The sequence below is a fragment of the Theobroma cacao genome, chromosome 5 (genome assembly GCF_053813885.1).
Source record: "Theobroma cacao isolate CCN51 chromosome 5, ASM5381388v1, whole genome shotgun sequence".
Classification (NCBI taxonomy): Eukaryota; Viridiplantae; Streptophyta; class Magnoliopsida; order Malvales; family Malvaceae; genus Theobroma; species Theobroma cacao.
In genome coordinates, this window is record NC_142643.1 from 44,946,556 (window position 1) to 44,967,006 (window position 20,451).

Below are 20,451 nucleotides of genomic sequence, written 5' to 3' on the forward strand. Positions count from 1 at the left end.
ATTATCAATTCCAAGAAATTGATAATAATACCAAATATGGACAAACCGCACTTCATCAATATACCATGAATATTAGAGATCAAATTAAAGACCTTTTTCTGTACTTCCATTGTCTTCATCAAAGACACAGCAATAGTCGAGCCACTTTGAATGCTGGGTTGTGGCACCTCTTCTTATTATTCGGAAGTAAAATGAAATTTCTTAAACAATGGTCTCTCACTTTAGCTGCTAAGAGATTGTGAAGTCAATTACTTAAGTTACATTGTTTGAAAAAAATTTTAAATTATTTAAAAAAATTTAAAAAATTTTTTATTCTTTAATTGCGTTTAATAAGTATATATATTTTTATTTCGATTCAAATATGCCTTTATGTTTAATGATGGACTAATTGTAATTAATCAAAATACTATTGATCATTTTATATATATGTGGTGTTGATGTAAAGTGTAAAAATATCACATGACCATATAATCATGCTGTATCATTATTTATTATGACATGTCAGTAAATGCTTCGTGATATAAAATAACAAGTGATATTTTTAACTAATTACAATTAGTCAATCATTACAAAGTTTTTTTTTTCTTTTACAAAGCATTTTTATTTGCCTCATCAACTAGCATGCCATTGTAAGTCTTTAGCTTGAATAATAAAAAACTTCCCATGGCATTAAACATCCTATATGGGCAAGAAGTGGCTGTACAATTACAAAAGAAGAGAATTGCTGAAAAAGCTATTGACCGCTATCCATGCTCTTAGCTTATGTTACAATGTATACAAATTAAACGTAATAAAATAATAAAAACTTATTTAAATTATTTTAAATAATTCAAAATTTTTTTAAAGTATTATGCCATTACTTAATTAACACTTTTTATGTAACCGGGTTGTTTGACTCAAAATAGAAGTATAAAACTTTATTTGGTTTAAAATAAAAGTACAATGGTTTAATTAAACATAACAAAAACATAAGGGTTTATTTGAATTTTCTTAAATAGTTTAAGAGCTTTTTTGGATATTATGCCTATAAAATAATAACAAATGAAGTACAAAAAATGAAAGAAAAATATGCTCACCATTGAGATATTGATTGGATTAAACTTTATGAATTAGAAAAGTGATGTGGCAGTTGCCATTCAAAAAATAGACATAGATGTAGCTATGAACGTAGATAAACTTGTACAACATAGTATCGGAAGTTTTGGGAAAGATAAAAAGCCTAAGGCATGAGAGGGATCTAATAAATTTTGGTCAGTTTATTATAAGAGGTCAATTCTTGTACATTTATAAAGTGGACTTCCTTATTCTACTAAAACAAAAAATAGTTCTTGACTGTAGTAACATAGAGGTATATACTGTCATCAATTACTAAAAATGGTACTTTTCTTAAAAGACTTTATTCCATGAGTTATAATGGGATAAAAAGAGTTAGAAATACATCATTAAAATAGTCCACAAAATCTATCATTCCTAAAAAATTCAAGATAAAAGAAAAAAATCTGGTCAATTTGTTATTGTAAGGGATCCTAAAATTGTCATCAAGAAAGAATATAAATATTTCTCTTGCAAGAAAAAAAGACATAAGAAACATGATTGTCTCGCTAAAGGTAAATCACTATAAAATTATTCTGGGTGCCGCTTACAAAAAGAATGCAGCACCTCCATATTCCTGTAACAAACAAATAAATAATTAAATGGGGCATATTACTATTATTATTATTTTTTCTATTCTTGCTTTTTTTAATTCAATTTAGACTGTTCCAAGATCCAATTAACCCATTCGGATCCAAACATAATTAATACATTGGGTCTTAAGCCTGATTAATAAAGTAGGTTCTAGGTTCAATCATCTCACTTGAAGAAAGAATAGGAAAATACAAGTTGCAATGATTGTCACTTATAGTGAGAGCATTAAACTTGAAGAAAGAATTAAAAGAAAAAAATGCAGCCCTTGAACATATATACCACTTTAAGTAAACAGACAAGCATATAGTAATTGCTCATAATTAAAAAAAAAAAAAAAGAGCACAAATAACAAGTATTTGATGGAATTGATACTAAAGTCAACAATATTAACACTTGACATATATCTCTTCATCATCAGGAAATCTAAGAACTTTGGTACAAGGAAATCCTCCTAAATCTTATTGAAATTATACACGATTTTTTGGATCTTTTTTTCTAAAGCATTATCTGGGTAGAGAGAGCTTTATGCTCTTCAATACTTTGGCCAGGAATGGCATCATAGGTAAATTCAAAACTCTAAGGACCTGTTCACTTCTGCGAAGGCCAATCTTACAAAATGTACTAAAGTCTTCACAGTTGTGACTTTTCTTTTTTGGTTAAATTTCTCGCATTATATTGACATGTCATAATGATTTGATTTGATATATTGACATGATATAATAACATGTCATAATGAATAGTAATATAATATGATAATATGATCACGTGATAATTTTTACCTTTCATATTAACGTCATATGGATATAAAAAATGACAACTAATGTTCACTAATAATAGTTAATTAATTATTAATTATAAATATTTATTTGATTAAATATAAAATTACAAAAATTTATTGAGCACATGAAAAATAAAAATTTATTTAAAATTTCATTGAATAATCCAAAGATTATTTAAAATATTATACTAAACAAAATATAGTGAAAAAATTTATCAGGCTAAGAGAAACAAAAATGGAAATTAGAAACTTCGTTCTCAAAAAAAAAAAAAAGTGACGCACTACAAGTGACGTGTAAACATTTGCATATGCAACTTCTCGAAGCGAAAGGTAAGGGCAGCTTGCGTTCATATGAGTCCAAGAATCTCTTGGAAATTTCACGTTATCTTTAAAAAAGGAAAGGCTTTGAACACTAAAAAGTTATAAATGGGAGATGGTTTGAGAGAGCATAAAGAAATCCAAGTTGAAATGGAGAATCTGATAAAGCAAAACACACACTACATTATCCCTATGGTCGAATTTATAAAAAGAAGAGGTTCTTAGCTTTTAGCCATGAGCTGCCTGCACATGGCATTTAGATGCTAGTAGAGTTCTGACTTAGCCATAATTTTCCAGGGCCAATTATTGATCAAATATCACCATAAGTTCCAAGTCTCTAATGTAGTCAATATGCCCAATATTCTTTCTTGGAAACATGATGATAACAGAGTAGACTAGTAACAACAATCAAGCTGCAAGCGTAATGATAACAGAACCAGCTATATACATGTTGCAGCTTCTAAGTAACAAAACCAGCAGAAGGCACCAAAATTAATACCAAGCAATATAGTACACACACATACACAGAGACATCCCTAATGATATAATGAAAACAGAACAATTTTAAGAAAACAGAGCCTCACCAGCAGCAGCTAATTCATATGGACATGATGCATTCAGATCACCAAACCTCCGCCTCAAATCCCAGCCACAAATAAATCAGTCCTATCCACTCCCATTTGGCCAAGGTAAAAGTCTGCGTAATGGTTAGCTTCTCTAAATATATTTTAAAAGAAAACATAAGCAATAACTTCTCGAAACATATCAATTTGTTGGAAGAGTTTTCAATACTTCCATGGCCATTTCCATGAGTTGAGAACCCAAAGAACAGCAACCTTTTGAGTCTGATTCAATGATCAATGGCATCTTTCCAAGCCATGGTGAATTATAAAAAAATTTTAAGGGTCACTTTTATAACATACAATTATGCATCGTTAGAGTTGGAAACACCAATAGTTTCGGAGAATAGTGCAAAAATAAGAAAGAAAAAATTGACAGAAATAGCCAATTTGATAAGCTAATTTCAAAAATATCTTTCAATACAAAATTAATTATTTTTACTTAACTTTTACCATAACTTAATAAAAATACTCTTAAAATCATTTCAGACAAATTAAATGCTCTAAATTAAATGCTCTAAATTTATGTTTCATTACAATATAAACTCTTGAAGTTAAAGTGTGTAACAACTTTTTTTTTTCAACTGTAACAACATTTTTTGAATATGACCTATAACAATAACATTTTTTAAATCACAAATGCACTTGCCAAATATGGAGGCGACAAAGCGTATATTTTCAACATGGCGATAGTCATAATTTATTTTCATATTCTAAGGTTTTCGTTTGTGGTTTTTACTTAAGCTCCTATGTTTACATTGTCTTAGCCTCTTTTCTAGGATTGTTGCATTATCAGTTTTATGTAATACAGCTAGCTACCTTGTAAGCTAGCTGATGCTTAGGCACTCTTTGGTGTTTGCAATCCTCTTAGACAGCTTCGGCTGATTTTCACTGCTTTGCAGTAAATTAATGAAATTTCATTTTTTGGCTGAGTAAAAGAAAAAATATTTTTTAAACATAACGTATAACTTAGTCTCTATATTTATATTTCATTACGATATAAATTCTTGAAATTAAACATTTTCACGACAGAGATCAAGTTTAAAATAAAAAAGGAATTGACATGGAACATAAATGTATTGAAAAGTTATTCAACGTTAACATTACTGCTGAGATGAAATGGATTTGGACAAAAACATATTATATATAATCTTCAAATTTAAATAGTTAGCTTTTGGGGTTATTTTATTTTTTATATTTTCTTTAATAATTAAAAAAAACATGGTTTAACAATTTTTTTTTCAACATAGAGTGCAACAACATTTTTTTAACACGTGTATTTGAATAAAAGAAGGTTTCATTAAGGGTAATTTTATCCAAAAATATTTTCTTGACTAAAAATAGTTAAAATCTAAAAGAAAGTTATTTTTAGAAATACTTTATTTTTGAGAGTTAAAAAAATCGTCCCAAAATGAAATCTTAAGAAGAATATATGAAACTATCTATATTTTGGCAAACCAACCAAGTTTTGGGTATTATTTTTTTTCATTCTTTTTAATTTGCAGTTTTGTGATTTTTTGGGATAGAAACAATTAATTCTTCGGTTTTCTTGTTGAGTAGGTGTATAATCCTATATTGTCATGCTCAACAAGGATAGGATTCATGTTACCTGCAATTTTACAATTATTCAATCCAACCATTTTAATATGCAATTTACATTAAATTTATGCAAAATCCACGTGTACGTTATATTTTTGAAATAGATAATTAAGATTTATAATTACATTCAATTAATTGTAGGCGATTTCAACTTGTTCGAACTGGGTTTCAATATTTGGGAAGTCATGGATTTGTTACTTAATTATGCCTTTTTGTATAAAATTTACTTTGAAATCAGCAATGAAGTCCATTATGTTGTTTGGGGCAAAGAAGTAGAGAGAAGAATTTGCAAGCCTTTTTCACACCATTAATTATTGTAGATACGCCAAGTTTGATTGGCTGTTTAAATTTATTTACTACTATTGTAAAGCCTAAAGGAACCCATTTCCAGAGAGTAGATATACACCACTAACAATAAAGTTTGGTTCCTTAAATTTCCCAGTTAATTTCCTTGAGCCTTTCACTATCATAAAATATGCAGAGCTCCATGTTCATGTTCAATCAGCCACGGCCTCGTATACCCCTTTTGCAGCTGCATAGCCAACGACACCAAGCAAGTTGAACCCAAATAACCCTGCTGTTTGATTGCTCATTGCCACACCCGTTTTGCAATACACTGCAAAGTCCTCGCAATTGTTGAGGAAAAAATTGTAGTTTCCGAAGCGGTTGCTTTGAAGCAGACGATGGGCTGTTTCGACGACTTCATCTGCCGGTTTGCAGTCCCAAGTGCTGCAAGAGCCACGGCGTTTGAAAACCAACTTCAAGTAGGAGACATCGTATTCATAGCGGTAGAGGGAGTGACCTTCCAGGAAGCAATCGAGGCAGGTTTTGAAGATCCCGGCCTGAGGCTTGAACCCACATTTTTTGCATGGAGGTTTGTTGTAAATTTTGCTTGGTCCCATGAGGTGAATCACCATGTCGTCGCCCACGTATATGCCTGCCGACAAATGATCTCTTTGTCTCAGAAATGAAGAAATATGTTTCATGATTTGAGAACCTTGTTGTCCAAAAGCATGACAAAAAGAATACATATATATATATATATAAAACTTGGATTTATTTTCTATAAAACTTGGATTTATTTTCTAATTTTTGTATGAAATTTAATAAGAATACATAGACATAGGATAGCTGTTTTCGTCTCACTTCTCTTCTTCTTATTCCCTGTCGGTCCAAATATATAGTTGAAAATTGGTTGTTCTTAATTAAAAATTTACAGCCATAATTCTTCAATTTTCAAGCCAAAATCTCTAAAGCCAACCCCTAGCACACCCTAACCTTTGCTGAATTGCAAGTGAAGAGCACAAATAATATATATATATATATATATATATATATATATATATCTGTGTATGTGTGTGTACATAGAGAGAGAGATATAAAATTAAGGAAATTATAATTTTTTTTAAATTTGAAAAAAGAAAAGAAAAGAGAAAGAGAGTATACCATGATGAAAGTAGAGACGTAACTTCCTATCAGAATAGATGTGATCACCCGGTTTGAGGGCATCCCTTCTCACGGTTCTCATCTTTCTTCTCTATACTTTTGAGCTTAAGTTGATCTGCAGCCTCTTGTAATGAACCCCCACAAATTTATAGATGGAAAGAAAGATTGTTGGGAACCCAAAACAGTAAGGAAAAGTGAATCTCTATGCTATTGATAAAGAGAATCATACGTAAAGTAAAAAATTTATTATCAATTCTTATCTACATATTATTTCAACGAATTGATATGTTACGTCATAATCCAAAATAACGAATTGATATGTTACGTCATAATTAATATTGATTGTACTCTTTTTCAGATGAAATATTTTTGGAAAATTTAATTATTGTATTAATTCACTTGTAAAAATTAATTAACGTGGATAGAAAAAAGAATGTTTGTGGTTTGGTGATATTTTTTGTAGCTGTTTGTATTAATTTTTTTTGTATTTTTTTCTGTATATATTGGTTATTTTTCTCTGTATATATTGGTGATATTTTAGTTTATTTTAGTATTTCGTTGCTGCATTCTTTTGTGGCTTGACTACTTTTTATTAGTCTAACTTTTATATTGTCCACCATATTATAATATAGTATTTTGGTTTATAAAAAAAAAGACAAACATACATGATATGAAGAATCATTACCCTATTGAAACATATAAGAAAGAGAATGAAAGAGATTCGAGGGGATTTTATTTTATTTTTGGGTAGAAGAGGGAATGAAACAAGGCTGGTATTCAGTATTTCTAGCCAAAGTTCTCACTTGCCATCCCTTTTTAGACTCAATTAAATTCAAGGCTCTTTTACTAATATTAATCTTCACGTGCAAGGGTTTAGACAAGCAGTAAAGATTCTTAGAAACCTCTAATTACAAGAAACAGAAGAGATATAATCCAAGCTGAGAATGTAATAAAGTAAGAAGAAAAGGTTCTGTGCGCAAAGCCAAACTGGAAGATTCACCTCACCTGGCACCTTCTACTTGGGGTTTGGGGAATAACGTTGTAGAATCAAACTTTGATGCCATTGATGAATCAAATTCCTCTCTTTATATAAAGCCAACCGAACGATTATTGCCTCATCAAGGGACGCAAGGTCATATGCCAACAAATAAAAGAGGAAATAAAGAGCAGAGCAACAAGGAAAAAGAGGCCAGACCATCAAATTGGCTAGGCAACTCATACCCTATCATGGAGAATTAAAAGTTGTAGACCAGTTTTTTTTTTTTTTTTTTGCTCAGCCAATGAAGAAATTTCATTAAAGTCAGAAATAGTTACAAAAGGTTGGCCTAAGGCCGTAGGTACAGCAACTGTTAGCAACAGATGAAGAGATTAATCTGTTGCAAGGAGGAAGTTGTAGAGCAGTTAATAGAGACTCAAACACATGCAAAACCTGAGGAAAACAATTTTCAAATATTCTTTTATTCTTTGACCTTTTGTTTTATGGTAGCTCTCTTTGGCCCATGTAGGATGCCTGTTGTCTATTTACTGCTTTAATTGACTGCCACAGCGCTCAACCTTTTTGCCAATCTTTGCTTTGTTCAGCGCCGTGGTGCTCCCTTTGAGGGCCGCGGCGCTGAAATATTCTGTTTCATGCACCATTCCTTGAATATTTTAAGGCCGCGACTCTGACTTTTTTTTTTTGAATTTTTTTTAAACTAATTACCTGCAAAAGGAAAAAAAATAACAAATCAAAAGAAATAAATTCTAACTAAACTAAAAAAAAAATTAAATAAAAGAAAGGCTAAAATAAGTAAAGTTTAGAAACTTGGGTTGCCTCCCAATAAGCGCTCGTTTATAGTCACTAGCTTGACTATAGCGTCCCCTTTTTCAATTTTTCATCCTCAGAATATGGTCTAAGGCTCATCCCATTAACCATGGTTGTTCCTGTATCCTCACTATAAATCTCAATTATTCCACAAGAATAAGCCTTTACTACTTTGAAAGGACCCCACCATCTTGCTTTACGTTTCCATGGGAAAAGCTTGAAGTATGATCTAGAAAGCAGCATTACTTGTTGTCCAATCTCGAAAGGACAATTAGATGGTGGTGGAGGATGCTCCGTTGCTGATTGCTCGGGTCTCACAGGCGGAGGTGGTGGCTTAAACTCAAAGATTGGTGCTTGCTCACTTATAGGTGGAGAATTAGGTTCACCTTTGCCTTCATCAATTAACTCCACTCTATAGCAATAATTTGTAGAGTTAGGATTTTTATTTGCATTGAAAATATTAAACTCAACTACCTCTTCTCCAACTTTGAAAGTTATATTGCCTTCCCTCACATCAATGATTGAGCCTGCGGTAGCCAAGAATGGTCGTCCCAAGATTAAAGGAATTTCTTGATCTTCTTCCATCCAAGCACAATGAAGTCCACCGGAATGTAAAGATGCCCAACTTTAACCAATACATCCTCAATAATCCCAACAGGATACCTGATTGTTCTATATGCTAATTACAAAGAAACTGTGGTAGGTTGTATCTCATTAAGTCTAATTTTCTTAGCAATTGATAAAGGCATGATTGAAACACCTGCACCTAAATCACATAAAGCTTTAGTAAATTCAAATCTATCAATAGCACAAGGTATAGAAAAACTCCCTGGATCTTTAAGTTTTGGTGGAAGCTTGTTCTGAATTATTGCGCTGCACTCCTCAGTAAGTGCCACTGTTTCAAAATCTTCCAATTTCCTCTTCTTAGTTAAGATGTCTTTCAGGAATTTGACATAACTTGGCATGTTTTCCAAAGCTTCAGCAAAAGGAATGTTTATGTGGAGTTTCTTGAAGACATTGAGGAATTTCTCAAACTGTTTATCAAGCTTTCGTTTTTTCAACCTTTGTGGGAATGGTGGTGGAGGATAATTTGCTTCAGAATTCCCTTGATTTTTAGCTTGCCCATTATCTGTCTTTTCCACTTCAACTTCTTTCTCAACAATTGCATTGTCATCATCTAGATGCTCATTTGAAGATTCAATTGATTTTTCATTCACCCCTCCAACTTCTTTTCCACTCCTAAATGTAATTGCATTACAATGTTCCTTACCTTTGGGATTGACTTGTGTATCACTTGGTAAGGCACCTTGGGGTCTACTGTTGATGAAGTTTGCAAGCTATCCCATTTGGGTCTCAAGATTTCTCAAGGAGGCTTCATAGCTCTAAATTATGGCATCAGTCTTAGACATATATTGCAAGATAAGTTCTTCCACTTGGGACTTTTTTTCAGGAATTGGTGGTCTAGATTGTTGTTGAAAACCAGGAGGCACGTTGGGGTTTGAATTGGAAGGCCCTGCATTGTTGTTCCATGAAAAGTTGGGGTGGTTTCTCCAACCAGGATTGTATGTGTTAGAGTATGGGTTATTTTGTTGTTTGTTGAAGTTCCCCACAAATTGGATTGATGTAGAATTGTATGAACATTGATCACTTGAATGGCCATCTCCACACATCTCACCAATTGAATTTTGAACTGCATGAACTCCCATTGTGTCAATCTTCTTGGACAGTGCAGCCACTTGCGCAGCTAAGTTGCTCATTGCATCAATCTCATAGGCTCCAACAGCTTTTCTCGAACCCGACCTTTTTGAAGGCCATTGATAATTGTTTGAAGCCATCTCTTCCAACAAATTATAAGCATCTGCCGCATTCTTACTCATCAATGCCCCACTAGCAGCATCATCAATTGTGGTTTTAATTGATCCATCCAACCCATTGTAGAATGTCTGAACTTGCAACCAATCAGGAATCCCATGATGTGGGCATCTTCGCAGTAGTTCTTTAAATCTTTCCCAAGCCTCATACAAGGACTCACCATCAAATTGTGTGAATGAGGTGATATCGTTCCTCAACTTTGCAGTCTTTGTAGGCGAAAAGAACTTTGCGAGAAACTTTTGAGCCAATTCCTCCCATGTAGTGATAGACCCATTGGGCAGTGAATTAAGCAAGTGAATTAAGCCAGCTCTTTGCTTTATCCCTCAGAGAAAACGGAAACAGTCTCAATCTAATAGCATCATCAGTTACTCCATTGTATTTAAAGGTATCGCAAATCTCCAAGAAATTTACCAAATGAGCATCAGAATCATCATTGGGTAACCCACCAAATTGGACCAAAGACTGGATCATTTGAATGTAAGCTGGTTTAATTTCGAAATTATTTGCATTCATGGAGGGTCTCCTAATGCTTTGGTGCAAACCTTGCAACAGAGGAACTGCATAGTCTCGCAATGCTCTATTTGCTTCAGGAACCACATTAATGGCATTATTACCATTATTAATGTTATCCTCAGCCATTGTCTGATTTAAAGCTGCAACTTGTAAATTCTCCCTTCGACGTCTTCTGAAAGTTCTTTCTATCTCAGGATCAAAAGGAACAAGATTCAAGTTGTCTCTTCTTTGCATACAATGACCAAAGATATCTGCAAGAAAACAAAAGCTAAAATTAAAACAAGGAAAATAAAATTTGAAGTAAGACTAAATTGCTTGGTATTAGTATTAGTAATAAATCTAGAAAAATTCCTCGGTAACGGCACCAAAAACTTGTCAATTAAAATCTTACTATGCAAGTATACGTATCGAATAGATAGTATATTAACAAGCAGGGTATCGATCCCACAGGGAATTAATCTAAAACTTTACTAAGTACTAAAATTAGAACAATTCAATCTTATTCAAACAATCAAAATTAATTAATTAACTAAAACTAATTAACTAAAATTAAAATCAACAAGAAAATCAAAATAATAATAACTTTAAAAAAATATCAAATCAAACAAGCCTAGGATCATAATATCCCTCACACTTCATCTAAATCTTACCTTTCTTCCTTAACTTATTTCAACAGGTTGAATTGCTAACCTAGAGTCCTCAATTATTTATAAGGGTCTCCCGACTCGTCCTATAAAAATATCTATTTTAATCAAAACACTATATCCCTATGTGAATTGAAATTAAAACAGACTCATTAAGTTCAGGCTCTAATCTGACTACATATGGCTTATAAGTATATCCCTATACTATACGCAAATCAATTAATATGATCATACGCTATCCCAATTTTAGTCTACTCTAAATTCCCTTTCCCAAGTTTGTTTAGGTTCCTAAATCAATTTAATTGGTAGCCAAGCAATTAAAAGCATTAAGAACAAATTGGAATAAACAATTCAAATCCTATTAAAAATAAGTAAAACAGAGATTAAAAACTTAGACTACATGTGAGTTCAATTGTAATCATAGAAAAAGAAATTTAGCTACTCATAATCACAAAATAAAATAACATTATATAAAATTCAACCATTGAAAGTATTAAGAACGATAAAAGCTAAGGAATAAAACAAAACAATATTTGTGGTCTTGATCTCCAAGTTTTAGCCTCAACTTCTAATTTCTTGAATCTCCCAAAAGGTTGTCCCCTCTAATATTGTTAAACATATCCTATTTATGCTAATAAGCTTAACCTAAAGTTCCTTAAGCTGACATAGGGTTTAATTGGGCTTAAAAGTATAATAATAGGCCCAAAATTCAATTGTCAATCTTTACAAATTTCCATTCCCGGTACAGTACATCTGGTTATATTCTGATGCGATTTTCTCTATCTTTAAAGTAGAACTGGGCAAAGTGATCTTCATAAAAGTTGTAGCTCTGTCTCTTAGCTTTCCACTGGTCTAAGAATCGCATTATTTGGAGTTCTGTACCTCGAGATATAGCCAAAATACTGAAGCATATGCAAGCAGATTCTGGGTCTTTTAACATCTTACTTTTCAAAATTAAGCCCAATCACTTTTAATCCTACAAAATAAATATAAAAACTAATAAATCATAACCAAATCAAAAGGAATAATATATAATTAAAATAACTAACTTAAAAGTAACCTAATTATAAAAACAACTAAAAATAAGTAAATTATAATTGAAAATTGAGGACTTAGCTAATATTTAATAACACAATTAGAGTAAAATAATTCTATAAAATAGAATTATCATATATCTAATAAAATTACAAAAGTATCCTTAAATATAAACTAATAGACTAAATTTTAATTGAGAATATTTTGATAATTTTGTTAATAGGGAGAACAGAAATTATCTACCTGATGTTATTTTTTAGAAACATATTTATTAGTCTTGAAAACCAGTGTGCTCTGTGCCTGTTTGGCCTAACCTTTTTTTTTTAACTTATCTACTTTTTAAAAGTAGAAGTCAAACCAAATAAGGATTTTGAGAAGTTCTTAAAAAAAATAATATTTTAAAAAATTTTGTTCTTTAAAAAAAGTTGCTTTTTAAAAAAACTAAAAAAAAAAAGCTTCAGGGAGGAGCTTCTCTTCTCTTCTTTTAAAAACACGTCAACTTTTAAAAAAAATACACTATCTTAATCGATCTCCCTCTCCTCTTCTTTCTTTTGCAAATCACCCTTCTCCAACACAAATCACGATCTCCCTCTCTTTTTTTTCTCTCTACAAAAATTATTAGAAAATAATGAAAAAAAAGAAGATTCAGCAACAAAATGGCAAAATCTGAGATTTTTTGTTTTTACAAAGATTAAGAAAAAAGAAGATTCAAAATTTAAAACTGTATTCAGGTACTATTTAAAGGTTTTTTTTTTCACCAAAAAAGATTTTAATGTCAAACACATCGTTTCTTTTTTTCTCTTCTTTATTGAGAAATTGAAGTATCATAGTCCAATTGCTTACTAGATCAACAAAGAACTGATACCATTACTACTTTATAAAGTTTGAAAGCTATTCCGTTTTTGTATAGATTTTTTTATTTTAACATCTTAAATCGTATATGAGCTCAAAGTAGACTTGTTCCGCTTTGGTTTATTAAGTGATTGAAGATGATATGAATACTCTTTATGGTAATTTTAACCAAAATTAAAGCTTATATAATTTATTTTACTAAACAGTTTTAACTTAATTTTAAAAGCTATTATTTTTTATAAGAGTTTCATAATAACTTTAAGTCTCTTGCTTAATTGATAAGTGATTTTCCATTGCATAAGGATTGGTTTGGGTCAAGGAAACCTCCATAAATACAAAAGACAATTACGGCTCAAAAAGCTATTAACAGTTAATTTGATGTTAATTGAGAAAAATGATAACCATAGGATGCTTATTAAAAAGAAAGAAATCATATGATATTACATGAAAAAAGTTAAAATCGCAAGAGGTATAGATGGAGCTTCTTATTTTTCTAAAAAAATAAATAATAACTAGTAAAAATATTAACAGAACAAAATCTTGAATAGTTAATGATAACAAAATTTAACCTGATCAAGTTAGTGCGGTTGAAAAGGAGAATATTGACAAACTCCACCAACTAATGCACAAGGAATCCTAAATAATCATCCTTGACAAGCAAAGGCAGGACAGGACTCCAATTGAGGCTTAAATTAATTTCTTCTTTTGAACCTTTGAGTTAAAGTTCTCTACTTTATAAAGCTAAGAACGAATAAGAATATCACCAAAAAAAGCGTAAAAAAGGATTAAAAATGATCATCTATATAATTGTTAATAAGAGGAATATTCATTTTTAAAAAAATAATAATAATACTTTGTTTAACTTATTCATAAAGTTTACTATGGCAAAATAATAAAGAAATATAGCATCATTTTTCGCTACTGTTTAATGGGAAAATGGACTATCGGTTTCATATTTTTTTCTCAGCACTATCGGTCTCATTTGGATATTGGGCTGAAAGAAGAGAAGAAAAGAAAAGAAAAGCGAACTACAGTACATGGCTCAAGTATAGTATTTTTATCTAAGTTCTCATCCCTCAACATAAGTAATTATCTAAATTCATGCCTTGTAATATATGAAAAGTCTAATTAAATTAGACAATTATCATTTTTTCTCTGATGAAGTAAAATTAGTTGATAAAAGATATCTTATTTTATAAGCGACTTCTTAATAATATCCAGAAACTTGGGGTAAATTCGACTTTTAATATACTTATTTTGAAAGTATCTAACTCATCCTCCCTTAAAGATTTTTGCCAATCAGAGTGGTTAATTCATTTACAAGATTTTTGGTAAAGTTATTAGCTAACAAGTGAAGAAGGACATTAATAAGTTTGTTAGTGACACTCAAGATGTTTTTATTAGCGGGAGATAAATTATGGATGAAATTTTTTGGACGAATGAAATTATCCATAAAATAAGAAAAAAGTTAGGGAATGAAGGTGATATTATTCTCAAATTAGGTTTCGAAAAGGTCTATAAATTGTTGATTGGGTTTGTTATTATTCGTGATGGCAAACATGGGTTTTCACTTGATTGCACTGAATGCATTTCAAAGGTGTCATTAAAATTGCCTTGGAATTATTTTATAAGTCACCATGGGTTGGCCAAAAAACACTTGAGTGTAGAATCTGATTCCATGACTGCAATCTCATGGGTTCAAAACCATTCTAAGAGGTCATGGAACTGCAGGAAACTGTTCCAGCATATTGATTTACTTTGCGAAGCTATAGGACATGTCACATTCGATCATGTTTTCCTAAGAAGGCAACCATTGACCATTGTGTTAATCAACTCGCGCAGCAGGGGTAAAACGTTGCACTCTGTTTATCGCTTGGCTTTAATTTTGGTTCAGCTTAAAGGAACGATCCTGTTGCCATGCTGTTATGTATAATGTATGACTTTAAATCTCTGGATGTTTTGGGATTTTATGTCTTCGGATGCTAGGTGCTTTAATGATGTTGTGTTAGGTACTTTATTAATTGAGATTTTATTTATCTGGTTCGGCTTAAAAGAAAGATCCAACTGCTATGTGCTATAATGTTTGTGATTTTATTAGTGAGGCATTATCTGCTGTGCGCTATAATGCATGTGGTTTTACCAGTGAGGCGGTTTGTCATGAGTAGAGAATTTTTGTAACTAAACTGATTTGACAGGAGCCTATGCCTCTACCTTGTCAACCAGTTGCTTGTCCTTTTCAAGTCTATCAATGAAAACTCATAAATGATCTAAAAAAAACGGTGGGAGTAGCCTTACTTGTTAATGGGTCGCCCACATCAAAATTTCTTATGACGCATGGGCTTCAACAGGGACTGAGAGACCACTCTCACCTTTCTTATTTATCTTGTTGGTGGAAGCTCTCCATCTTCTACTCCTACAGGTGAAAAATCTCAACTTATCATTTCAAAGGAGAACACACCCAATGACATGATGCAACTTATCATTCTGTTGATAAAATCTCCACAACTTCCAATGTCTCTTATAACTATTTAATGATTAGAGTATATATAGCAACACTTAATATGATTCAATGATTAGCGATTTTTTCCCAAACCACACAAAATTGTAAAATAATTCTAAATCCACTTTCATGGCATAGACTTTAGCCAGTTAAAATCAAACACACTAATAAAGACAAAAACCATAGCAATAAAAGTACCATCAGAGTTTCTTAAAATACCTTTGCGTCTCACAGGGGTAGGCTTACCTCTAGTATAATCATCCACATTGGGCTAGTACTACCACTCGAGTCATGAAAATTAATTCTCAAAAATTGAAAAAGATATATATATGGAAAACTAACCCCAATCTTTGAGTTAACTCCCAAACCTCCTCGGCCTCACTCCTAATTACCGAATCTCTAAGTCGAAAGTCGAATATGAGATTGAGCCCTCGTCATTATTTTCCTGTTCCACATCTCTAGCACCATTGTCCTCCTCAAGGTATTCTTTGATCCGTCTCCTTCTTCTACTAGACTTACTCGACTTTTGTGAGGTTGTACTGACCTTACGTAGAGCATTGCCTTTCCTTGTTTTAGTACTGCCTTTATGAGAATCTCCTCATAGAGCACTTGCCTCTCTTGCTCCTTATCACCTTTGCCCTTGCCCATATTTCCTCCTTCCTCCGAGCTATCAACTCAAGCTGTGTCCTTACCCACATTACCTTTCTCATCACAACTTCTACGCCGAGTGCTCTTTCCATCCTCGGGGAGTGGCCATAGATTCAACCTTACCACTTGAAAGCCTTTCATTTGTTCCCAATACTTGCGACGAGTCGCTCACTAGTGTACTGGGCAAACCACCACCACACTGAACTGCCTATGTACTGGACACACCGCCTGACTTCTCCCTATCTGGCATTCCTGGTGGCGTCTCTTGGAGAAATGATTTTAATGTCTTGCAACACTCTTGCAGCCCGCGAATCTCTAACCCCCTTTCTTCATGGGAGTGGGCTTTGTCAACACCCTTTGGAGCGGGAAAAGGAACTGGATTTTTCATGGTCTTCAACAAAATTGCCCAAGTCTGTTCCTAACTGGTCTTGGGCTTTCAACCAAATCTCCCTTGCCTGAAAAGCTTCCATCCACACGTTCCCTTCCCTTTTGATCTTGGGCTTTCGAGCAAGTGTCTTGGGCTGGAGATTTCAACGTCCAAGGGAGAGTCCACCTTTGCCTCGGCTTCCTCTACTTTCTCACCGTCCCTATTTTTCTGACCCTATCTTCTTGTTTGATTTACTGATCATCTCTTCACTATTATCAATGTCACCCGTCTTTCCACCCCGACTCCTTTCACTGTTATGCTTACACAAAACAAAGGGCTCTTCTCTTTTATCTCCCCGCTTATTCCCATTTTGAAGCCTCTTGTCCTTGTCAGCAGATCCTTTTTGTCCCAAATTATGCCATCTCTCCTCTTAACTTTGCAAAAGTCTGCCCACTTAGGTTAGCTTTTAATTCAAAATTCTCTGACAATTCATTAGGGTCCGTACCTTTGTTCCTCGATCCGTTGACACCCATAGAAGCACATGGCCGGAACGATGGTTCCGCCTCCACCTCCTTGTCGCTTCCAGAGAGCTCCTTCAAAATGTCCGGTCCACTAGGTTGAACTGCTTCCATTTCCAAAATTTTCTTGCCGGTTGTGTAGACCTCCAAATCTTCATTAAGTCCCCACTCACAACAGTAACACATACAAGATGGATCTGACCTTCACCCTCCAACATAGCCTTCGAAGGAATTGCAAGGCGACTCTTGACTTTCACTTGAATAAATGCCTGGTCGAAGTGTTCCCTTCTGAACATACTCTTGTCCATCCCTAAGAATTCACCCCAGCACTCAGCCATAGCCTTGAAGGTGTTTATGTGCCACAACTTCCCCGGGATTTCCTTGAGCTTAACCCAAAGGCGCACCTCCCTATCCACGCCTGCAATATCGATTGGCAGTAGTGTCTAAAATCATTGGCCAAAGACTTCCTAATAGTTTTTGATAACTCAATTTCATAAAATTATTTTATCACATTTTGAGTATTAATTTGGTTAAGTTCTTGAGAGTTAGGTTAGGAATTAGGTATTTTCGTTGTTTATCTTAGTTTAGTTTAAATCATGTTGGTTGATTTAATTTAAGTTGTTTTATTTTAGTGTTATGTTAATTTGCTTTTAGTTCATTTAGTATTGAGTTAAGTTTATTGCTTTCATTGTGCTTGTAGGTACGTAAATGAAAAAGGCTTCAATTGGTGAAAAAGGTGCAAGAATGGCTAATGTTTCTCCTACACATCTTTCAGTATTTTGAGCGTAACTTGCATTCTAGAATTTCAATTCACATGATTCCTAGATCATTGAAAAGGTAAAAGAGAGGGCTATAGCTTTTATGTTTACCATTTTGTCCAATTCAACCTAGACAAAGGTGAAAATTGCATCACAAGATGAAGTAGTGCAGCAAAGACAACATAAGAGAGGAGCACCATACAGTGACTCAAGAGCAAGGAGGAGCAACGTCACAGTGCCCCCAATATCCCAGCATTCAGTTTTAGTGGACTTTTAAAATACTAGGGTTGTGAAGGTTTATTTAAGGGAGCTTTTAAGAACAACTTTAGAAGCAATTAAGCTAGGGTTTTCTATAGAGAAAAAAGCTGTCAAACACACAAGAAAGGAAAATCCAAGAAGATTGAAGATTCAAAGAATTGACAACTCTTTGTTTCTCTCTCAACTCTTGTTTTTTTTTCACTTTCTTAGACTTGTTTTGATAGATAATTTTCTTTGGATAATGTTTTTAATAGTAGTTATAAACTAATTTTCTTTATTTAGAATTGTAATTGAACTCAATATGTAGTTTGAATTTTTTGTCTCTTTTTTGCATATTTTCAATGAAATATGAGTTGTTTATATTCCAATTTTGTGTTTAATGCTTCTACTTGCTTGATTATCAATTAGATTGATTTGGAAACCTAAATTTAACGTGACAAAAGGAGTTTAGTATAGGTCATGAATGGAATAACGTATGTTCAAATCCACTTAATTGATTAGGTGATTTGATTTGCATACAGGATAGACATATACCTATGTGTTATATGTAGCTAAGATTAGAGCTTGAACTTAATAAGTCTTTTTTTAATTTAATTTGCATAATCATATAGTAAATTAATTGAGAAAGATATTTTTATATGAACCTTGACAAAGACTTATAAATAACTTTGGACTCCGAGTTAGCAATTTAATCCATTGGAGTTAGTTTGGGGAGAGAAACAAGATTCAGATGAAGTGTTGAAGGATATTGTAATCCTAAGCTTTTATTTATTGAATTCTTCTAGTAAAGTTTTGCTAATTAGCTTTTAGATTTAATTTAGTTATTAATTAGTTTTAGTTTGTTTTTAATTAATCAATTTAATTCGATTATTTGAATAAAATTAGATTGTGTTAATTTTAATATTTAGTAAAAGTTAAAACAATTCTCTATAGGATTCGACAATTATTTGTTGTTATATTATTTGTTATGATACGTAAACTTATGTAATAAAAATCAACAACAGTTTTCTATCAGCACCACTTTTTTATTGTAATCTTCGAAGGTAACAATAGTGGACAATCCTTCGACCACTCTAACTTTGGCTGGCCGAGATCCCTGCATCCCATAGTTTTGACTGTACTAGCTTGCAACAACTTTCGATCGAAGTCTCACCACAGCGTTGTGCTTCGTCCATTCCAGTTCCTCATCCGAAATGGTGGTGATGACAAAAACGTGCTTACAGCCTTTCAGTTCACCTCTTTCCGTCACCAGTTTCTCATTCCTTAATCTCACGCCATGGGGTGTCTCCTTCCTAGATGGTAATTCGTTATGTTTCGCTACCCTTTTTTCCTGTTGAGATGCCACTGGCTTGCGAACCTCAATTCCCCTTCCCATAACATTTTTACACGTCCTTCCTTCTGGCTTGTGTTTGCTCTGTTCCAGGTTTCATTAGACCAGAAGTTAACTTACCCTTACAGCCCTCGACCAAGCTCCTTCTCCAGCGTTCCACTTTCTTAACTGTAACTCTCCTTCCATCGATTGACTGATGACCACCCCATCTCAGAGGGCTTCCATTTCTCTCCTGTCTCGATACCTGATAAATGTGAAGTTGGTATCTATGGTTTTGTCTTGCAAGACCTTCTTCGAGATGTGGACGTCCACCACTCTCCCATACTCCTCAAAGGTTCCTCTGATGGCCTCCCGTGTCAATCTCTTACTTAGGTTATTTGCAAAAACCGACTGAAGCGAGTCAAGCCACCGTCTGCTTCCCTGCTTCTATTTCCACTCTCCCATCTGTTGCGTGATCATCGGCTTTTTTCCGCAAAAACACTATAATAGTAATACTAATAACAAAAACAAAATAAAAATTATATGAACTAATGATAATGGTTGAAATCAATATTATTTAAGGTTAAAATATAATTATTCAATCATAAATTTCAATTTATTTTCAAAAATGTTTTATTAATTGAATTGAATTATTATTTTTAATAATTTTAATCAAATAAATAAATTAAATAAAGTATGAGCTATATCGTATAGTCCATAATTTATAATATTCTAACAATCCATATGTCAAATTAGTTGCGACTTTTATTTTCCTTCAATCATATATCTAGTTGAAGTAAAAATTCAGATATATTCTAGATGTTTATAGATAAAAATTCCACATAACTCGAGTGCGTGTGTAAATATAATAGCCGAGTGGAAGAAGTTTTAGTCAAACTGTTAATTTTTCTTTTGGAGGAATAGAA

At 32.8% G+C, this 20,451-nt stretch overlaps 1 protein-coding gene and 1 non-coding gene across 2 annotated transcripts; one reads left to right on the plus strand and one right to left on the minus strand.

Moving 5' to 3' along the window:
• Positions 1-5,277: 5,277 nt before the first annotated feature.
• LOC18600145 (protein LEAD-SENSITIVE 1-like) lies at positions 5,278-6,598 on the minus strand. The gene is made up of 2 exons (XM_018121254.2): positions 6,448-6,598; positions 5,278-5,938 (listed from the first exon to the last, which is right to left on the minus strand). Exons 1-2 carry the CDS (start codon positions 6,527-6,529, stop codon positions 5,499-5,501), a joined length of 522 nt encoding a protein of 173 aa, XP_017976743.2. The 5' UTR covers positions 6,530-6,598; the 3' UTR covers positions 5,278-5,498.
• A 3,618-nt stretch (positions 6,599-10,216) lies between these two features.
• Positions 10,217-10,323, plus strand: LOC148762989 (small nucleolar RNA R71). Its single transcript, XR_016026790.1, has one exon. It is a non-coding gene; the product is annotated as a small nucleolar RNA R71 (small nucleolar RNA).
• Positions 10,324-20,451: the final 10,128 nt, after the last annotated feature.

Coding starts and splice junctions, on each gene's coding strand:
- LOC18600145 (XM_018121254.2), bottom strand. CDS start 6,529: ATGAGAACCGTGAGAAGGGATGCCCTCAAACCGGGTGATCACATCTAT. Junction 5,939..6,447: donor ACGTCTCTACTTTCATCATG/GTATACTCTCTT, acceptor ATTTGTCGGCAG/GCATATACGTGGGCGACGAC.